Source organism: Mesoplodon mirus (genome assembly GCF_964341445.2).
Source record: "Mesoplodon mirus genome assembly, chromosome: 5".
Taxonomy (NCBI): domain Eukaryota; kingdom Metazoa; phylum Chordata; class Mammalia; order Artiodactyla; family Ziphiidae; genus Mesoplodon; species Mesoplodon mirus.
In genome coordinates, this window is record NC_138980.1 from 123,850,170 (window position 1) to 123,870,360 (window position 20,191).

The following is a 20,191-nucleotide window of genomic DNA, read 5'->3' on the forward strand; positions in this document are numbered from 1 at the left end:
TGAACGTCTAAAATGAATCAAGTACTATGGGTTGACACGGAAAGACTCCCTGCCACTGAAATTTAAGGACATAGCAGAGAAATGTTTTGGAGAATGAAGACATTTCTGTAATGTCTTAAATCACATTACACAAGTGGATGTCTAGAGTCCAAAGTTAATTACTTGGTTATGTTCTGATGTGCTCAAATTAACCATCTATAATACATATAATAAAAAATTTTAGGGTGCTTATAATATCTTCTAAATATTCTATTTCTTATAACCAAAATCTTATAACCAAAATCAAGAATAGGTAAGTCTTGGGCTTCCCTGGTGGTGCAGTGGTTGAGAGTCTGCCTGCCGATGCAGGGGACGCGGGATCGTGCCCCGGTCCGGGAAGATCCCACATGCCGCGGAGCAGCTGGGCCCGTGAGCCGTGGCCGCTGAGCCTGCACATCCGGAGCCTGTGCTCCGCAGCGGGAGAGGCCACAATGGTGAGAGGCCCGCGTACCGCAAAAAAAAAAAAAAAAAAAAAAGGTAAGTCTCACGTCATTGGCAAGTTTGAATTTTAAGTAGACTTACGTGCAGCTTCATCCACGGACAGTTCATTAGCCAGAATACCACCTATTTTGCTGAAAGATGGCATCTGTATTCCATATTTCTCAAGCTCCTTTCTCATATTACTGATTTCCTCCTCTGAAAAAGAACAACAACAAAAAAATCAATGAAAGCCACAGAGATGGAGGCAGGAATGAATATATTTGTGTTAAGAAATGTCTTCATCAAGAACGTGGGGTCAGTTCTAAACAAGAACCTTAGGAAGAAGCCAGCTTTGGTTTCTCATTTCACAAATGTGGGGAAACAGAAACCCAGTAGAGTATAAACAAGATAAAAAGCAAGTTTTCTCCTCTGATCAATATAAGAAAAAAAAAGGGAATCAATAATATCGAAATGAAAAAAAACATTGCTACATTTTCTTAATAACCATATTGTAAAAAATTATCAAGATAAGGAATAGTACCTGTGAAGTCTACTTTGCCCAACAAATCCTGGATCTGGGGTGCAATTCCTAGTTTGAACAGATACAAACTGAAAGAGAAACCATAAAACTGTCAGAAACTTTATCATGTAGATCTTAGAGCTAGAAATTACGTAAACCTTAAGGGCTTTTTAAGTTGAGAAACACCGAAGAGATCATCTCATCTAATCCATTCATCTTACAGATGAGGAAACTGAGTCCCGAGGTAACACAGTCCCTAGTGGGACCAGGACTAGAACCCCAGTCCATGTCCCAAAGACTGGTCCTCTGTAGTACACAGCACTTCCACAGGGCCAACTAACCTAATCACCCAGTTGTAGGGAGAAAAAGAAACACAATTAACACAAAACAGCAAGTAACAAAAGCAGTAAAGATTTCTTTGGATATTATCAACACATGATTTTATTTTGTTTAGAGTATAGCTCAAATTATATTTTCCTTTTCATTTCTATATAAGCCTCCAAGTACCATATAACCCTTGAGGAAACATTTGTTTTATACATTCTGAAACAGTAAATAGAGTAGCAAGACTACTGGTGGATGGAATGATGTTAAAGACAAACCATGATGTGGATATATTAATAAATGGAAGATGCAGAGCAAAGTGTACATATTTTTAAAAAATTCAATAGGAAGCAATGATGGTCCCCAACGTGCCCATAATTTGACAAAAGAAGCTGGAGTCTGACATCTAAATTCTATCAAAAAAGATGAAAATATATGGTTATATGACTTTTCACTTCATCACTGAGCCATTGTTTCTGATCCATATTTGTCTTAACCTTCCCAGCCCCCAAGATTAATTCTACAGCCCAACTAAAAAATTCTGTATTTACTTAATATCAGTTCTGACAGATTTATAACTTAGGAGATTTAATAAGAAGTTAGAATTACACATAACATATATGGGAAAATGAACAGAGAATGATCTTGACGGTTTGAAGTACTTCAAGACTCACTTCAGATGTTGATGTGAGATAGATCTTAGTTTATAAAATATAAAATTTCATTAAAGGAGTTCAAGATCAAGCCTTCTTAATGGAATGAAAACTCTTAAAATGAATGATTAATCAGTGTAAGCAGCATGCATTGAAATTAAATTTTTTGACCATCTGTAAAAAAAATAATCACTTAGAAAAGCAATATGTGATCAAAGTTAAAAATTAGTGATCCATGGTTAAAAAAATACATAGAAAATCACCACCTGGCGTTAAACACTAAATATTTTGATATAAATCCTTTTACTGTTGTTTCTAGAAATATCTGTTCCATAAACTCATAGTATTCTATAATATGAATGTACTATAATTTACTTAACCAATTGCTGAGCATTTAGATGGTCACTAATTATCCACTATAACAAATAATGTTGCAGTGAACCTACATATATAGATACACCTTTGTGCATATATCTTATTCATCACATAAATCCCTATAAACAAAACTGTCAAACTGAAAGGATATATGCACAAAGCTTTCAACATATTTTATCAAATTGTGTTCTTGGAAAGAGATTATACTCATTTATTCTCTGTGAGTAAAGGATTAACAAAACCCCTTTCCCTTCTGCAATAGAAGGTGACATTTAGCTTTCTAGCTCTGTTCCCCCAAGAACGCAATAAAGGTATACTGACAACCATGCTACCAGGCACCATGGCTTAGGAGAAAAACAACCCCTGACTGGGAAATTTCATCTTGACTAGAAGGAATCATAAATATACATGTCAGGTGTTCCTAAGTTCAGTGACTCTTATAACTGGCACACTTCTTGCAGGAAACTTGGAAGCCACGCTATGGAGCTGTTGCAATAGATCCCGGCTCCTGGGGACTGAGGCTTACAGCCAGGGAGCCTTCTGCAACTACCAATATGAGTCTCACTCCTTCGCACCCAAGTTATCACCTGGGGTACCAAAGAGAACAGCTTCTAGATGGCTGTGTGGACAACTACATGGGGTGTTGGGAAGCCTCTCACTGAAGAGCAAATACTTGATGCTATCCTGCTGGCAGGTTGTATTTCCTGGCTGGCTCTATCCTTCTGAGCATCTGCTAACCAATGTGACATAAGGCAGGCACTCATGAGAGTCTGAATGTTTAATTGAACCTAAGACCCAGGTGACGGGCACGGCCCCACTCTACCACCAATCCATGAAAACGCCATTTTCTTTGTCCCCTTAACAGCACCCGACTCTATCAATGAAAACCTTACCTATCGGTAGCCAAAAAATGTCATTTAAGTCTACATTACACTTTGTTCATTGTAGGGGTAAGCATTTTTCATTCTCATATTTGGCAATTTCCATTTCTTCCAGGAAATGCATATTAATGAATTTTTGAATTTTCAAGATTGTTTTCTGGGGGGATTTACCTTTCTCTGGTTTTCCCCTCTTCTCCCTCAAAACCACAACCAAAGGACAATGAACAAATGACATTTTAAACATATGGTAATTTTAATTTTACTACTTAATTCCAATATGATATTCATATCTTATTCACAAGGGAAAAACATATTAGACTCTGAAAGTCATTCAATGTAAAACAGACATTATGTATTCATCATTCAAAGCTAGAAAGGATACATTCTTTAGTTTATTTTTATTTTTTAAAAAATTTATTGGGGCTTCCCTGGTGGCGCAGTGGTTGAGAGTCCACCTGCCAATGCAGGGGACACGGGTTTGTGCCCCGGTCCGGGAAGATCCCACATGCCACAGAGCGGCTGGGCCCGTGAGCCATGGCCGCGGAGCCTGTGCTCCGCAACGAGAGAGGCCACAACAGTGAGAGGCCGGCGTACCGCAAAAAAAAAAAAAAAAAAAAAAAGGTATTTTATTTTTGGCTGCGTTGGGTCTTCGTTGCTGCGTGCAGGCTTTCTCTAGTTGTGCAAGCGGGGGCAACTCTTTGTTGCGGTGCGCGGGCTTCTCCTTGCGGTGGCTTCTCTTGTGAGGAGAATGGGCTCTAGGTGCGCAGGCTTCAGTAGTTGTGGCTCGTGGACTCTAGAGCGCAGGCTCAGTGGTTGTGGTGAATGGGCTGAGTTGCTCTGTGGCATGTTGGATCTTCCCGGACCAGGGCTCGAACCCGTGTCCCCTGCCTTGGCAGGTGGAGTCTTTAACCACTGTGCCACCAGGGAAGCCCCCATTCCTTAGTTCAAATTCTAGGTCTTTAGAGATTGTCAAGGATATAAAACTATACAGCCGCTAAAGACTTTACTACCAAAGGTTCATGCCAAAAAAGTCATTGTAATTAAAACTAGTATGCTGACATTTCCAAGACCATAATATTTTATGAACCAATTCACTATTTATCACATGGGAAAAATATTACAGGTAAAAGGGAGCTCATGTCATGTGGAACAAATAAAATGTCAAGCTAGTCACACGTTCCTTTCTAGTAACAGGAATGACAAAATTCAACAGAATTAAACAGACAGGTATGGCAAAGCTACAAAAGAATTCTAGGAAAATAAAATCAAGCCATACTTGAAAAAATAAAAATAGATCCATAAATTATCAAAAATGTATCATTTTATTACTTCCATTCTTTCACAGTACCTGTAGTTTGTAGTTTCTTCTTCCCTTTTACAACTAAATTTAAAAAAACAAGTGAACTGACAAAAAACAAATAAAAATAATTCAATGGGAAAAACTTTGAAAATGTGACAGTAAAATTTAACTAGGAGACACCCATAAAATGTCTTCTGACAAATTTTATATATGTGTGCATTTATGATGTGTATTGCATTAATATTCTGCTAGTTTTAACATACTTTAAACTTCTATCCTTGCATCAAAGCCTAAGCTAATGAATACTTACTATCCTTAATATATTTCTACTTCTATTTCCCCACCTATGTAATGTTAAGATAATCTAGAATTTTAGATGCATTTTTTATTTTTTAATAAATTTATTTATTTTATTTATTTTTGGCTGCATTTGGGCCTTCATTGCTGCACATGGGCTTTCTCTAGTTGCAGCGAGCAGGGGCTACTCTTCGTTGCCATGCGTGGGCTTCTCACTGTGGTGGCTTCTCTTGTTGCGGAGCACGGGCTCTAGGCGCGTGGGCTTCAGTAGTTGTGGCACGCAAGCTCAGTAGTTGTGGCACGCAAGCTCAGTAGTTGTGGCTCACGGGCTCTAGAGCGCAGGCTCAGTAGTTGTGGTGCACGGGCTTAGTTGCTCCGTGGCATGTGGGATCTTCCTGGACCACGGCTCAAACCCGTGTTCCCTGCATTGGCAGGTGGATTCTCAACCACTGCACCACCAGGTAAGTCCCCTAGATGCATTTAAAAATTTTCATATTATGCACCAAAAGTTTAGATAACTAAATTTTATTAGTTTCTTTTCTAAATTAATCTACATCCAATTTTCCTCTTTCTTAGTTTTATCTTTGGTTTTGCTATGTATAAGCATATTTGCTAAATAGATAAAATGAATGACTCACTAAGTGCACATATTTTACTATTTTCATTTGTTTCTTGGGTGTTGGTTCTGTTTGTTGAATGTAATTCCTCTTTCATAGCGTTGGTTTACTTCAAATGTCTGGTATTTCCTGATTTGGGGAAATCTTAAGGTTTGACTTGTTGCTTGTCACTGTTGATTGCAGGTCCCCATGACAGAAGCCAGCCTTAGGGAGACGGTAGGGGAACAACGGGGCTGATGCCCAGAGGGTGCCCAGTGTCTTGTCTTCTTAGATTGGGGTTCCCTGTGTCTTCCTGCAGTCATTAGCTACCTTGGGTACTCGTGTGCTACCCTGCCATCAGCAACTACACTTGCTGCCTTAGGGAAGGATCAGAGGGCTCAGCAGGTCTAAGCCCAACTATGCTAGCTTAGGAGCTCTCCTTTTCCATCTCTGCTTGGAGCAAACCCCACAGCAGCTCCGAGCTCTGCTGCAATGGCTCAGTGGTTTCTGGGCTGTGGTCTTCTGTCTTATTTCTCAGTCAATCCAAACCTATCTGTTTGCTTTCTGTCAAGGGTTATCTAACTTTCTGATCAATGGATAGCATTCTTTCTTACTGCAGATGATTAAAAAAACAAAACAAAACCTACTTCTTTAGTCATTTCATGTCAGTTTTGTAAAGAGAAAGACAATCATGCTCAAATATCTTGACAAAACTGTTTCCACTGCATCTCCTTTGTTTACCGGGTCATTCATTTAATTATTATTTATGGAATATCTACTGTACAAAAAATATTTTACTCTACTGTGCTGTCCCTAAAATAAAGGTATTTAGTCTTCCACAAAACATAGATTTGTTGGTAATATGAACTAAATTAATTACACTAACAAAAGTGTTAATGTTCCCCTATGGGACTAAAGAAATTAGAAGACTATTTCTGATGATACTTTTTACTTCTCCATTGTATGCTGTATAATTGTATGCTGTATAATGTAAATCTCACAATAAGCAAACATCCTGGTTTAACTAAAAGTTACCACAAGGTGGAGCTGAGAAGTTAGTTACCTTTTGAATAGAAAAATTGAGTTCGATTTACCTCAAATCAGCTTTTCCTAAGCTAGTCAGGATCAGGTAGAAATCTCATTTGCCTTTACACAGTTTCACCAAAAATGTTTTTTTAAATGTTAATGTGTATTTTTTATTTGGCTTAAGATTTCAACATTTTCTTTATCTCTGAGGTTGAAGTTTGAAAAGATGACTTTTCATAGTGTGGGAGTTGCATACTGAATCTGTGTGGGAGGTGCTCCCAAGCAAGTTAGTCTAAGGGGCAAATGTTTACTTAGGAAACTGAACTTATTCAGTATTCCCATGATGAAAAGAATCAGCAATAGCAGCCCACTCCTTCCCAAGCATTTAAATTCAAATGAGGGAATTCATTACCTGAAGTATATAGGAAATCCAGAATCTTAGTCGTAAAAATAAAAAAGAAGCCTGCCCAATCACCAATTTCTTGGAGCTCTTCAATGCTGAATTTATTAAGCAGCTTTAGTGCCTAATGGGCAACACAAAGAAGCTGACAGCATTCTAAAGGAAGCTGAGGAATTAATGTCACCACTGCTTCCCATGTATAAGAAAGCACTTGGTGTGAAATAGCTAGCTTTTTATCACACTAAAGGTGCAGTACATTTGTGTTGCTGAGAGAGGCCAGTTACAGAGGGGTTGCCCTAAGGCAGCAGAAGCCTCACTGGCCCATGTGCTTCCATTTGTACGGATAATATCAGTTCAAGTATGGGAAGCAATAAAGAAAGTAAAACACACACACATACACACAAACCTATTAGAGTTTTTTTCTACTACTTTCAATATATACATTAAGAGGTGCTACAGTAATAAAATACAAACATAAAAGGCAGAGGCTGAATTTATTTCAACTTTTCTGGAGCACATCATACGTAGTTCATTTTACGCTATCACATGGGAGATGAATGTTTGTAAATCAAAGCCTCATGGCTGGGCTTCCCTGGTGGCGCAGTGGTTGAGAGTCCGCCTGCCGATGCAGGGGACACGGGTTCGTGCCCCGGTCTGGGAGGATCCCACATACCGCGGAGCGACTGGGCCCGTGAGCCATGGCCGCTGGGCCTGCGCGTCCGGAGCCTGTGCTCCGCAATGGGAGGGGCCACGGCAGTGAGAGGCCCGCGTACCGCAAAAAAAAAAAAAAAAAAAAAAAAGCCTCATGGCTGACCAGAAAGAAGACGGAACTGGAGTCAAGCCCTGTATCCTGGCCACAGACTGGCAAGATCTCAATGTGTGACTCTGAGCAAGTCACATAACCTAATCCTTCAGTTCTCTCATCTGTGAAATGAAGGATCTGGACTCAACATCCCAAGGTCCCTCCAGTTCTGAAGTTCTAGGATTCTTCCTTTATAAATATCCTAAATATAACAGTTTAGAGACCTGTGCTGAAGTTCAAGTATGATGCCACTGTTCTTTTCATTTTCTAAGTAGTCTGGAAATATTGGACTCCCTTTTGAGGCCAATGACTGGCGGCCTCAGTAACAGTGCAGGTTCTGGCGCCACACAGCCTGGGTGTGCAATCCCAACTCTGCCACTAGCTGTGTGACCTTGGCCAGCCACTCTGTGCCTCACCTGCTGTGGTTATAAAATGAGACTAATAGCAGTGTGTACAGAAAACGTATGTCGTGAGGATTAAATGAGATTATACCCGTAAAGTACTTGGAACAGTGCCAGGCACGTAATTAAAAGCTCAGTAAGTGTTAGTCTTTGTTTTTATTATTGCTATTATCCTGGTACTTAAGTCTTCATACAAACCACTTATTAATAACCTATCACAGTGGTTTCCCCACTTTCAACACTAAGAATCTTTTACTATTTCCCCTTACTGACTCCATGTTTTAAATGGTTTTACCCACAGAACAAAATTATGTTTCCATCTTACAGTCACATGTGTCCCTATTAATATGTCAAAATCCAGCGTTCTATACCTAACTTTCAATAAAAAGTAAAGGGAACCTTGAGGCAGTCTTATCATAGAAAAATAAGTCCAGTTAAACCAAGTGAAAGGTTAAAAACACAAACTCCAGAGACTTCAAGTTGGAATCAATGGTGCATGTGCTGTGTTAGGTGACAAGACATGGTGTACAGCCTCAAAGAGTTTAGAATTTAGTAGGATGGAAAGGTAGAGCCATAATACTAAATTGGGATAGGAAGAGGGAGAGAGAAGATGGTACAAACAGTGGAGAGAATTTTGAAAGATATGGCGGGTGCAGCTGCCCTCCCTCACCTTAATCCCAAATCCTGCCACCTCTAGATCTCCCTCCTGAGAAAACAGGATTACAGTCTGTCCTTGGGGTTAAGGAACTATCTCTACGAAGCTATTCATAAAGGCAAATATGTTCTCTGTCTGAGATGCAAGCAATCTGGTATAAGGCATCAACTGGTTTCTTAACAGGAAAAGGGTCCCAAGGGAAGGGAGTATAAGACAAGAAAACATATGCGTTAACTTTGTACCTGAGGAACTGGTTCAAAGGCAACCTGGTTAGCAAAGCAGCCACCTGACCTTGTGGGAGACCTGGTAGAGGAGGCCTTCTTCACAAAACAGTCAGGGTACTTGGAACAGCTGGCCAACCAGAAGTGGGGCTGCCACAGCCATTTTCACAAAGTCAAGCCTCGAAGGTGTGCTATTTGGGTATCTTCGCTGCATTTGAAAACATGACCACTGGACAGCAGCCACATAACCTGCAGCAGAAACAGTCATCCTTACCCAGAGGGGAGGCAGGCATGCCTTTACCTTGTTGCTGTCAGTGTAGCAGAATCTTAACCGTCAAACTTTATTCAGTAAGAAAGCAGAATCCAGAACCCTCATCCGTTAAGCTAGGAAAATTGTTAGAAACACATGACCTTAAAAGGAATCCTTGAAGGGTAGCTGATTCTATACCTTAAGGCAGGAATAATCAGGGCAGGATTGGAACATCCTCTTGTGACCACAAAGCAAGGATATTTCAAAGAAATGTAAGGGACAGAGCTACAAGGACCAAGGAGCTGGCCAGAAAGAGGTCCCAGGACAAAATGGAAGCAATCTGGTTCATCAAAAAAGAAGACACTATTCTTGGTTAGATCTGAGAAAGGCCTGGAGTTCAAAACTGTGTTCAAAGGAGAATGGTGTGAAGTATACGAAAAGGAAGTTGCAATACAGAGATAAAATAAGACACACATAATATTTGTATGGATTTTAATAAGTTGGGAAGTGTCATTAAAATACAGGTGCTTTGTTTTTTCTATGTCTGTCTATAGTGTATAAATATGTGCTTGTTTTTGTACTATTTATACTACAAGAAAGAATAAAGACCAGGAACTCTGAGTAAGCCAAACAGTCGGGAAAACCACGGAAGTGTCCCAAGATAAGAACAGACTGAGGAGCACAGGTGGTGACAAAAATAGCCAGATGAAAAGAGGGTTCAGCACTGATGGTCACACTCAATAGCCAAGCAGAAAGAGGATCCAGAAACAGGATCCCAAATGCTATCAGCCAAATGGTCCCAGAGAGCATCAAGCAGAGTCCATCCCTCATCTCCTGGGGGAGGAACCTCTAGAATGCCCAACTAATTTCAAGAAAATATTCAAAAGGCATGCATCAGTTTTTAATAATGTTAACACACCAGGCCAATACATCATGATGACAGGACAATGGGTTATGTAACACTGGCCAAGTAAGACATGGAAGAAAATCATTTCTGGATGACAGGGGGTGGAGACTGAATGGTAAATAAAAACCTACCCGAGGGCTTCCCTGGTGGCGCAGTGGTTGAGAGTCCGCCTGCCGATGCAGGGGACACGGGTTCGTGCCCCGGTCCGGGAAGATCCCACATGCTGTGGAGTGGCTGGGCCCGTGAGCCATGGCCGCTGAGTCTGCGCGTCCGGAGCCTATGCTCCGCAATGGGAGAGGCCACAACAGTGAGAGGCCCGCGCACCGCAAAACAAAAACAAAAACCTACCTGAAAGCCATATACAGAAAAATGACAAGGTCTGGCTGATTTCACAAATCAAGTTGAGTCTGATGCCTGGTGACCAAGGCTGTACTCACCTTAGGAGAAGAACCCAAACTGGCACCATGTTCTGACTGGCAATTGATTGGTTAGAAACCAGATCTGTAACCTGGGTAGGTCTGAAGAGGTATTCTGTTTCTGGTAACCATGTGAACTCTGGGTAGGTATCAAAATATTATAGCCCTAGGATGAGTCAAAATTAGTGGAGGGACTTCCCTGGTGGTCCAGTGGTTAAGAATCTGCCTTAGAATGCAGGGGATGTGGGTTCAATCCCTGGTTGGGGAACTGAGATCCCACATGCTGCAGGGCAACTTAGTTCACATGCCGCAACTACTAAGCCCGCATGCCACAACTAGAGAGAAGCCCGTGCACCGCAACGAAAGATCCTGCGTGCCGCAACTAAGACCTGAGCAGCCAAAAATAAATAAATAAAAATAACAATAAAATGAGAGGTTAGCAAGCTTCCTGTTTAAAAAAAATTAGTGGATAAATAACAAAAATACGAGTGAAACCTGTAGTATGGATCTTTTAGGATAGGTTTAAGTGTAGTAAGTTTGTAATAATGTATCTGGGCATTTTACTTGTGTTTTAAGGTATTTGAGGTGTTCAAAAAAGCAGTCTACTGGGACTTTCCTGGCAGTCCAGTGGTTAAGACTTTGCCTTCCAACGCAGGGGGTGTAGTTTCAATCCCTGGTCAGGGAGCTAAGATCCCATATGGCTCGTGACCAAAAAACCAAAAAACATAACACAGAAGCAATATTGTAACAAATTCAATAAAGACTTTAAAAAAATGATCCACATCAAAAAAAATTTTTTTTAAAGAAAGCAATCTACTAAATTTAATAATTTAAAGGAATTCAATTATATAATGTTTAAACATTTAACAGTTGCTTAATACATTGAGCAATAAATAACAGGCAAAAAGTGTTCTTTTCCATGGCTTCCAGACAGAAAAAAATTAGCAGTAACTCGTTAGCAAGGCTCTCACTCCATGAGGTGGCTCCTTTTATTGTGAAGGCTTTAAATATTCCAAATAAAGCCACAAAAGAAAAACATGCCATATATATATTTTTTAAGTCCAGAACACCAAAATAGTTACAAACAGTCGTTGTCACTTGGTACTGAAATGTCAGCGTCTGGAGCAGAGAAAGGTTTATTGCAGGGCCAAGCAAGGAGAATGGGCAGCTTGTGCTCAAAAGACCCGAACTCTCTGATGGCTTTCAGGCAAGGGTTTTAAAGACAATGTTTGGGGAGAGGGTCCTAGAATGCAGGATCTGCTCAGATTGGTTGGTGGTGAGGTAACAGGGTGATGCTCTGGGAGTCTCAGCCTTCTGGTTCCAACCAGTCTGAGGTCTACATGCTCATGCTCAGCATGTAGTCACCATCCTCTACCTGGGTGAGGGTCTTAGTTTCTGCAGAACTCAGAGATATGCATCAGATTGTTATCTATATCCCTTCAGGAGGAACTAGGAGTCCCCTGTCCTAATCATTTACTACTTGAGCCTGCTCTTTGGAACTGGGGGAAGGCCTAGGAAACTAAAGTCTTTTTTTTCTGTCCACAAGAGACAGGGGACATGGAGGGGGTTCTGTACCCAGGAAGGCCCCAGAGGGTCCTGCTCAGCTTTAATCCACCCTTTTCTTTGAGACTCCTCAATCTTGAGGGGGAACACGTGCAGGATAAGAAAGGAAATAAAGTTTTAGATAGAGAGGTTAATCATAAACTTGCCAGAAGAACTTGGTTTTAGGGGGACTCAGTTTCAAATTTTCCAATGTTTTCTACAACGAACATATTTTTTACTTTAAATAAGGAAAAGATGATAAACATTTCTTTGAAAAGAGCATGAGGCCACTCATTTCTGAGGTGAGTCTCTACATTAGGCAGAGCTTCAGGATTCCCAGCGGGGCCGCTGTGCTAACAACACTGGCTGGAGTCTGCGCTTGAGAACACCCAGCTGAACTGACAGAGAGAGTGATGAATGGCAGGCCTGGGCACGGGGGTTAGAAATCAAGTGAAAAGGTGAGGCAGGCAGGAAAAGGGAAAAGTAGACACAAGCAGGAAGCAAGGGCAAGCACCCAGGGCATCTTAATGAGGTTGTTAAGCCCAAATCAGGAAGACAGGGAACACTAACACACCACTGTAAAGCAATTATACTCCAATAAAGGTGTTAAAAAAAAAAAAAAAAAAGAAGAAGAAGACAGGGAACAGAAGACCAGCTGGCAGGGCCAGGCGTGAACTCTGTAGATCAAGTCAGGCCCATAGGTTGGGGCAGGAGGAAGGCAGAGGATCTTCCTGCCTGGCTCCTGATCTATAATCAGAACTTCTGACCTGCTTAATTCCCTGGCAGGTAATGCCAGCTCTCGACACCATCAACACTGCTGTCTCTGCAGCCAGGATGTAACGGCCGAGGATGTCTTTGTTCACTTTCAGCACCACTTCTAATCATGCAGTGAGGCCAAACCCACTGTACTTATGAAATGGCTCTGCTACCCAGCTTCCAAATGTGTCTGGCCCAACAGAGCAGAATATCAGCCTCGTCTGAGTAACTGCCTGAATAGGTAAACGTTTTGATAGAAAAGACGTTAGATACACCTGAGACTTTTCCGTTCCCTATCAAGGAGCAGCCATACAGTAAGTTTAGAACAGAGAAAAGTGAAGGAGAGTCTCCCAGAGAATGCCGTTCATTAAGAGACTATTGCTTTTCAAGATCCTACTTTTAAAATTCCTACTTAAGTTCAGATCTGGTGAATAACATTCAGCAGGAATCTGCTCCAGTAACAGAGACTTCCAGGATGAGTAACTAAATACCTGAGAAAAACTGTCAGAGAAAGCAGGAAGTTGCCTTTTCTTTGTTTACCAAGCTGTTCAAGCCATTGTTAAAACTATGGCAGGCATACATTTGTAAGCCTCAGTGCTGTTCTCTGTAACTTCTTTACAACAGTGACATCACCAGAAAGGAACTTAGCGCACCATTTCTTTATAAGCTGCTTACGTTAACACCCCAGGTGTCCACTGCAGGGAATCAATTTTAGCTTACAGAAGACACCCATGAGCAGGCTACGGATTTGGAGATTAGCACCCTGATGCATGGATACCATAATGATTAACTAATGGCTGGCTTAGCAGGTCACAAAGTGTCAAGTGATGATTCTAGGCACTGAAAAGCATTGACCAAGCATGTTGGGCAACACATTTGATAATATTCCTCAAAATGAGCACTTGTGCACAAAAAGCTTTTAGAAAACCTGCTGGAATAATGATATACTAGCCACATATGAGGGGGCAGGCATAGAAGCGGTTTTTTCCCAGTTGTCCTAAATTACTAGAGTAAAAGGAAATCACAGAATAGGCACCTACATTTGGTCTGAATTTCAAGCAACTGTCGTCTTCCAAAGAAATCTCGTAAGGACCGATGGGGTGGGAGAGTCAAATTATTTAACATAATGGAAATTCTTTAGTAAGCCAGCATTGTAATGAATTATTATAAAAATCTTCTCCTTTGGAGAGGAAGAAAGCCAGGAAGAAGTTAATATAAACCTCTAGGCTGAAGATGGTGCCAGGAAAATGACTTCTAGTGATATAAACACAAGGCAGATGTTCTAAAAGAAATTTAAAATTTAATTAGACATGAAGCCTTCCAGCCATTACCTGTGTACACACAAGACAACAGCCACAAACTGGATTTTTAGAATCATTTTTGTTACCATCTAAAAATCACATTGCTCCCAGGCCAATAAAGTAAGAAACAATCTGTGACTCGTAGAATTTCAATATTTAAAAAAATTAGGATATCAAACAATTGCTTTAAAAAAATGAATGTATCGCGATTTGACTAATTTAAAGCAACTTCTAAGTTTCTTCTTTACCCTTACGGTACAAGTTCTAGTGAACGAAAGTTCAAAAGACTTTTTTATAGTGATTTTCATTAATCTATGCTAAGAATTGAGCCAAGCTAATGATTTTAAGAGTATGAAAACCAAATGTATGACTATTAAAGCTGTTCATTTGATGCATTTTGGCTATATTTGTAAAGTAGATCATAACTGAAGAATATGGTAGCACATTATTATCAGATTCCTAGAAATTTCAATTAAAATTTTCTCCTTACTATACTCACAGATCTTTCATTCATTTTCTGGTTTTCTATTTTGAAATGGATTAAAAAAACAGAAAAATATTTTTCAAGTTCAAGTATTGTTTTTATGTGACAATTACCTTAATTTTATACCAGCAAATTTGTAACAACTCAATTTAAAAAGAAGTTCAGATTATTAAAAAAACTTGAAAAAAAAAGAGCTCTCTTTCAAAACTGAAATTGTGGTTTTATTTAAATTTACTTCCTAGACTTCAAATGTATTTTTTTTTCCCACCTCAGTGCATGAATGCAATATATCATTCTTGGTATGTTTTTCCGGTCATAGACATCTGTTGTTTCTGGGTAAAATATCTGGAAAACAAAAGGGAAAAATGTGTTTATTATGTATTGCTTTTCACAATTACTTTAACTCTCCCAAATGACCCTACTCTGATTGTCCTTGCTGTTCTATATTTATTTAAATGAAGAGGAAACTCCAGTTGTGCCTCATCTTGTTCTTCATGCAGACCAATCACTGCATCTGGTCCCCTGCCTGACAGCGCCTCCTAGTGGCTCAGGAGAGTGGGGGATTCACAGTCAGCCACTCCAAGAAGGCTTTGTCCACAGGGCTGGGTAGCAGTTTCATTGCACAAGGCATGAGCCCGTGTAGGCTTTGCTTTCTGTATCAGAGTCACTCTTGTGACTGCCCAGAGAAGGGTGTCCTCTTGAAAGCATTTTATTACGTTGTTAAGAACTTGGCTACACAGTTCTGTAAACATGCGTGTACACACATACAATGCACACATATGCATGTATTACTTTAAGCAGAAAAAAAAAAGTATCCATTTTCGCTGAATAAAATCTGGAAGGTAGATAAAGTATGAAAGAAAAATACCTATAATCCCACCTCCAGATCGTCACTATTAGCATTTTGGTATATTTTCTTCCAGTCTTTTTTCTGTATGTCTCTGATTTTTTATGTTTATGTATGTGAGTGTTTAAAAACCAAACTGCATGTATTATAAACCTATTTAACACTTAATAGAACATGACTGTTTTCCATTCCTTTCATTACTCTGTAAGAACATTATTTCTAAATAGATGCATATGATTCTTTGATATTTTTGAACCATAATTATAACCAGTTCTCCAGGGTTGAACAGTTTTTTACCCTCAATTTTGTCCCTATTATAAGTCACTACAATAAATATCCCTGCATTTTCTGAGCACCTGATTGCTTCTTTTGGATAACCATCTATGTATGGAGTTAGTAGACTGAAAAGTCTGAACACTAAAACTTTTAATACACCTTTATTCTCTTCTTGAGCTTGAAACTAAAAGCCTAATAAGAAACAGATTTCAGAATGGGGCACCAAAAATGAGTAATTAGGATTGAAGCTTCTGAGATTAAGATAAGCTTGTTGGCATTACTTGCTTTCAGTAAATATTTTATAAAATTTAACATAAAAACTAAAATTAAAACATGTACCATATGGTAGTACTTGATACTCAAGCACAATTTTCTACTGGACATTGAAAAAAGCTAAGAAAAGAGAAAAGCAAAGCTTCTTGAGCTACAATTGTACAGTCACTGAGTGCTTACAGAAATATCTGTAGCTTATGAAATTTCAAAGGTCTTTCCAACTTTCCTTTAATACATTTGCTGTTACAATATCAATGAGAAGAGGATTCCCAATTCAGAAGAATATGACTAGGTTTAAAATTCTACTATGTAAGTAGAGGACCACTATAACTCTCCCTCTCTTCTTTAAACAAGAAACTTTTACATTGATATTTCTCCTGGAAAATCATTATGAATATGTCTTCTTCTTCAATTTATAGAAGATGGGATCAATTTATAGTTTACCAAAATGTTTTCTTAAACATTGTAACTCTAATGTGTAACATGACACTGAGCACAGGGTAGGCAGTTCATATTGATAAATGAAGGAATTAATTAATATATCAAAGTCAATTCAGTATACTGTTGGCCTCTCATTTCCTGCAATGTAATGTATCACTGACTTCATAATAAACATCAGGGTTAAAATAGAATCTGTTACATGGATCACTTGTTTGGCTTAAAATCAAAATAAATGTGGTCCAACATACACACAATTTGAGAAGGTTTAAATCATAATGAAACTATCCTAATCTAACATATGCTGCCTCATACAGAAAAACTGCATTTGAATGTCTGTCTTTATTAATCTGTTTACCACTCAACACCCTGTTAGTACTTACTAAATTGCAGTTTAGAAATAAACATGAACTCTCTATTATAACTATTGCCCAGAAAGGAACACTATTCAATGTTTTCAACATTTTAGAAGGGAAAGTAGTTTGATTAAAAAAGGCAAAATAAAACAGATCAACATTGACTATTGCAAGAAAAAAGGAACTGAGTTAAAACAGGTATTAGCACAAATGTATTAAAAAAAGGCATTCATAATTTACATGAAGGAGTCCTTTGTTTTCGTTGTGGGGTATGTTTTTAATTGCAAACCTGGATTACTAATAAGAACAACAACATAGGTCTAAGTAAGTCAGTAGCCGATACCCTTGCTGGACCACTCTTAAATCATTTCTTTAAAGTAGCTGTACATATTAAGCAATTCAAAAAAGGGAACTATTGGTACATATAGAAACCTGATGGATCCCAAGTGAATTATGCTTAGTGAAAAAAGTCAATCTCAAAAGGTTACCTACTGTATGGTTCCATTTCTATAACATTCTCAAAATGACAAAACTATAGAGATGAAGAATAGATTAGTGGCTGCCAGGAGACAGGGCTGGGGAAGGGATGCTATATATAATGAATGGCCAATCTCTCTGCAGTATCTGCATCTTGATTGTGGTGGTGATCACACAAATCTAGTCATGCACAGAACTACACACACACACACACACACACACAAATGAATGCATATAAAAATGGTGAACACTGAATAAAATCTGGAGTCTAGTTAACATTAATACACCAATGTCAATTTAATTCTGTACTACAGTTATGAGATGTCACCATTAGGGGAAGCTGAATGAAGTTTACACAAAGATGTACTATTTTTGCAACTTCCTGTGATTCTAAAATTATTTCAAAATAAGAAGTTTAAGAAATAGCTCTACAATTTCTATCACATGTAATTATTTCTTCATTTCCTCCACTTGTCTATATATCTCACAGGTGTAAGGGTGCCTGCTCTTTGAATTTAACAAGTTCTGAATATTTGCTGAATGAGTTTTATTTGGGAGATCTATTTCAAGAGTAAGAGCTCTAACCCCCAGCCAGTAAAATTTAAAGTGATACTATGACTTATAATAATACTTTATCAAAATAAATTTATAATGATGATTTATAGTGATACAATATATACGGATACAATGAGACTTGGAATCTTAAGTATAAAAAGCAACAAAAAAAGGGAGGTGGCTCTTCTTTTTTTTTTTTTTTTTTTTGGTACGCAGGTCTCTCACTGTTGTGGCCTCTCCCGTTGCGGAGCACAGGCTCCGGACGCGCAGGCTCAGCGGCCATGGCTCACGGGCCCAGCCGCTCCGCGGCATGTGGGATCCTCCCGGACCGGGGCACGAATCTGTGTCCCCTGCATCGGCAGGAGGACTCTCAACCACTGCACCACCAGGGAAGCCCCAAGGTGGCTCTTCTAAATCAACTATCTACCAGCCAAAGCCTGCTCTGACCTTGTTTAATTTATTTTTTTAATTAATTAATTTATTTATTTTTATATTAAGTGGGTTTTTTCTCTTTTTTAACATCTTTATTAGAGTATAATTGCTTTACAATGGTGTGTCCGTTTCTGCTTTATACCTTGTTTAATTTATACACACGTTCACCTGGCTGCTCTCAATCTGAGTTCTTGCCATATGTTACTTTTTATAGGCCTTTCCATATTTCTGTTAGTTCTCACATTTCTCATTTCTGAAGCAATAGGACATTTGCTGCATTAACGTACCCCAGTCTGCTAAATTCCTTTCCACAGTGAGGTGTTTGCATTACCCCTTTTGTCTTCCCAGTTCAGGCTTACCTTGGGTAGACCAATAGACTCCATTGCTCTTAACCACTGGACGGTGTTATCCGTGTGTCGAAAATGAAGGCCCGACTTCTAATGTGAGGATGGGTGATGGTTGGGGGAGGGGGAGTGGAAAGAAGGGAACGCACAAACAGTGAGTCAAAAAAGTAATAACTTTTTTCATTAGCAGGATGCTTTCAATTGTCTTTCTCCTAGAATCGTGTTATGAACACTCACATAAAACAACCAGAGATCCAATAAAGGAGATGACACTATCTCAGCAACACTCCAACCATTTGGGATGGACCGTCCCAGTTCCCAGAATGCACACGTTTGAGGTAATTCTGAACTAGAATCTCAAAGACCATTTTCTGTCTAGCATGCCTTAGGATGTTTAATGAGACACATGTGCACATACATGAGCATGTGCACACGTGTGCACACACACACACACACCATGTCAAGACTGTGGCAACCATAGCTGAGAGGACTGTAACTTCAGGAAAAAAAGGATTTTTAGAAGACTAAATGCCTTTTTTTGGTGGTTTCTGGCTCTGCCAAACCATTTTTTCTGATCATGAATGTAGTACGATTTGTGTAAAAAGCCTGAAAAATGTAGAAAAATGCAAAGATGAAAACAAAAAGCACTCCACGATTCAGAGCTAATTTTAGTATTTATTCCTTCTATAATCTAATTCTAATCTTGGCCTTGTACAAGAAATCAACTTTCACTGGAAATATTTTACAAGACCTTTTTCTACTCATATAATAAAAATAGGCTATGTTTTCCATTCCTAACAGTCCTGATCAGCCAGCCATTATTTTCTGCATAAATAAAGTATTCTTGTTGCCATCTCATGAAGTTTAATCAGGCAATGAACCACTGTGAGCTTTAAAATGATCTTATATATTTCATTAGTTAAATGTGTACCGTAATGTTATGTATTTTATTTTCATTTCAAATAAAATAAGAAGTAACGACAGCAAGTTTCATCATAACTAACACCCAGTGGTAGATCATCTCATTCAGAAAGTCTAGCTCTTCTCTTTTGTGAAGGGAAAAAGGGTCATCTTTCGTGACCTTTTACAATCTAATAGTTGATTTAACAGAAAGTATTTTTGTTGCTGTAAGGAATTATGAAGTATAAGCTAATTAACATTTGACAAATATTTACGTGCTTTTGACAGTGGCCACTATTTATTAAGATTGGACAGTGTGTGTCAAGCACTTTACATAAATTATCTCTGATTTTCAAAACACCCTGCAAGGTAGTTATCATTCTCATTTTTTTAGAGATGAGGAAATCTAGGCCAAAAAGATGAAGTGACTTGCCTAAAGTCAAACAGCTGTTAAGGGGCTGAGCTGGGATTCAACACTAGGTCTCTGTGGATCTTAAAAGCTTTCCTGTGCTAACACTCCCCAGGGAAGAGGGCAGGACATAATGACCAGGGGATTATTCTTCACAGGGAAGAGATTAGTTAATTACTATGAAATAACTCGAGGGAGGGGGAAGTGTATGGAAAGAGAGGAAGGATGGAAAAGAATAGAGAGAGAGAAAGCACCCGGACAGTTAACAGCCAGGTGGTAGTGTCTGAGGGTAACTACGCATCAACTTTTGCAGAATAC

At 39.1% G+C, this 20,191-nt stretch overlaps 1 protein-coding gene across 1 annotated transcript in view; it reads right to left on the bottom strand.

Moving 5' to 3' along the window:
- IQGAP2 (IQ motif containing GTPase activating protein 2) overlaps positions 1-20,191 on the bottom strand; it is a 291,384-nt gene that overhangs the window by 116,701 nt on the left and 154,492 nt on the right. The window contains exons 4-7 of the mRNA XM_082624118.1: positions 18,580-18,657; positions 14,835-14,911; positions 1,001-1,068; positions 562-675 (exon numbers count right to left, since the gene is read on the bottom strand). Of these exons, the coding sequence (XP_082480244.1) occupies positions 562-675; positions 1,001-1,068; positions 14,835-14,911; positions 18,580-18,657 (337 nt within the window). The remainder of the gene's footprint in view (positions 1-561; positions 676-1,000; positions 1,069-14,834; positions 14,912-18,579; positions 18,658-20,191) is intronic.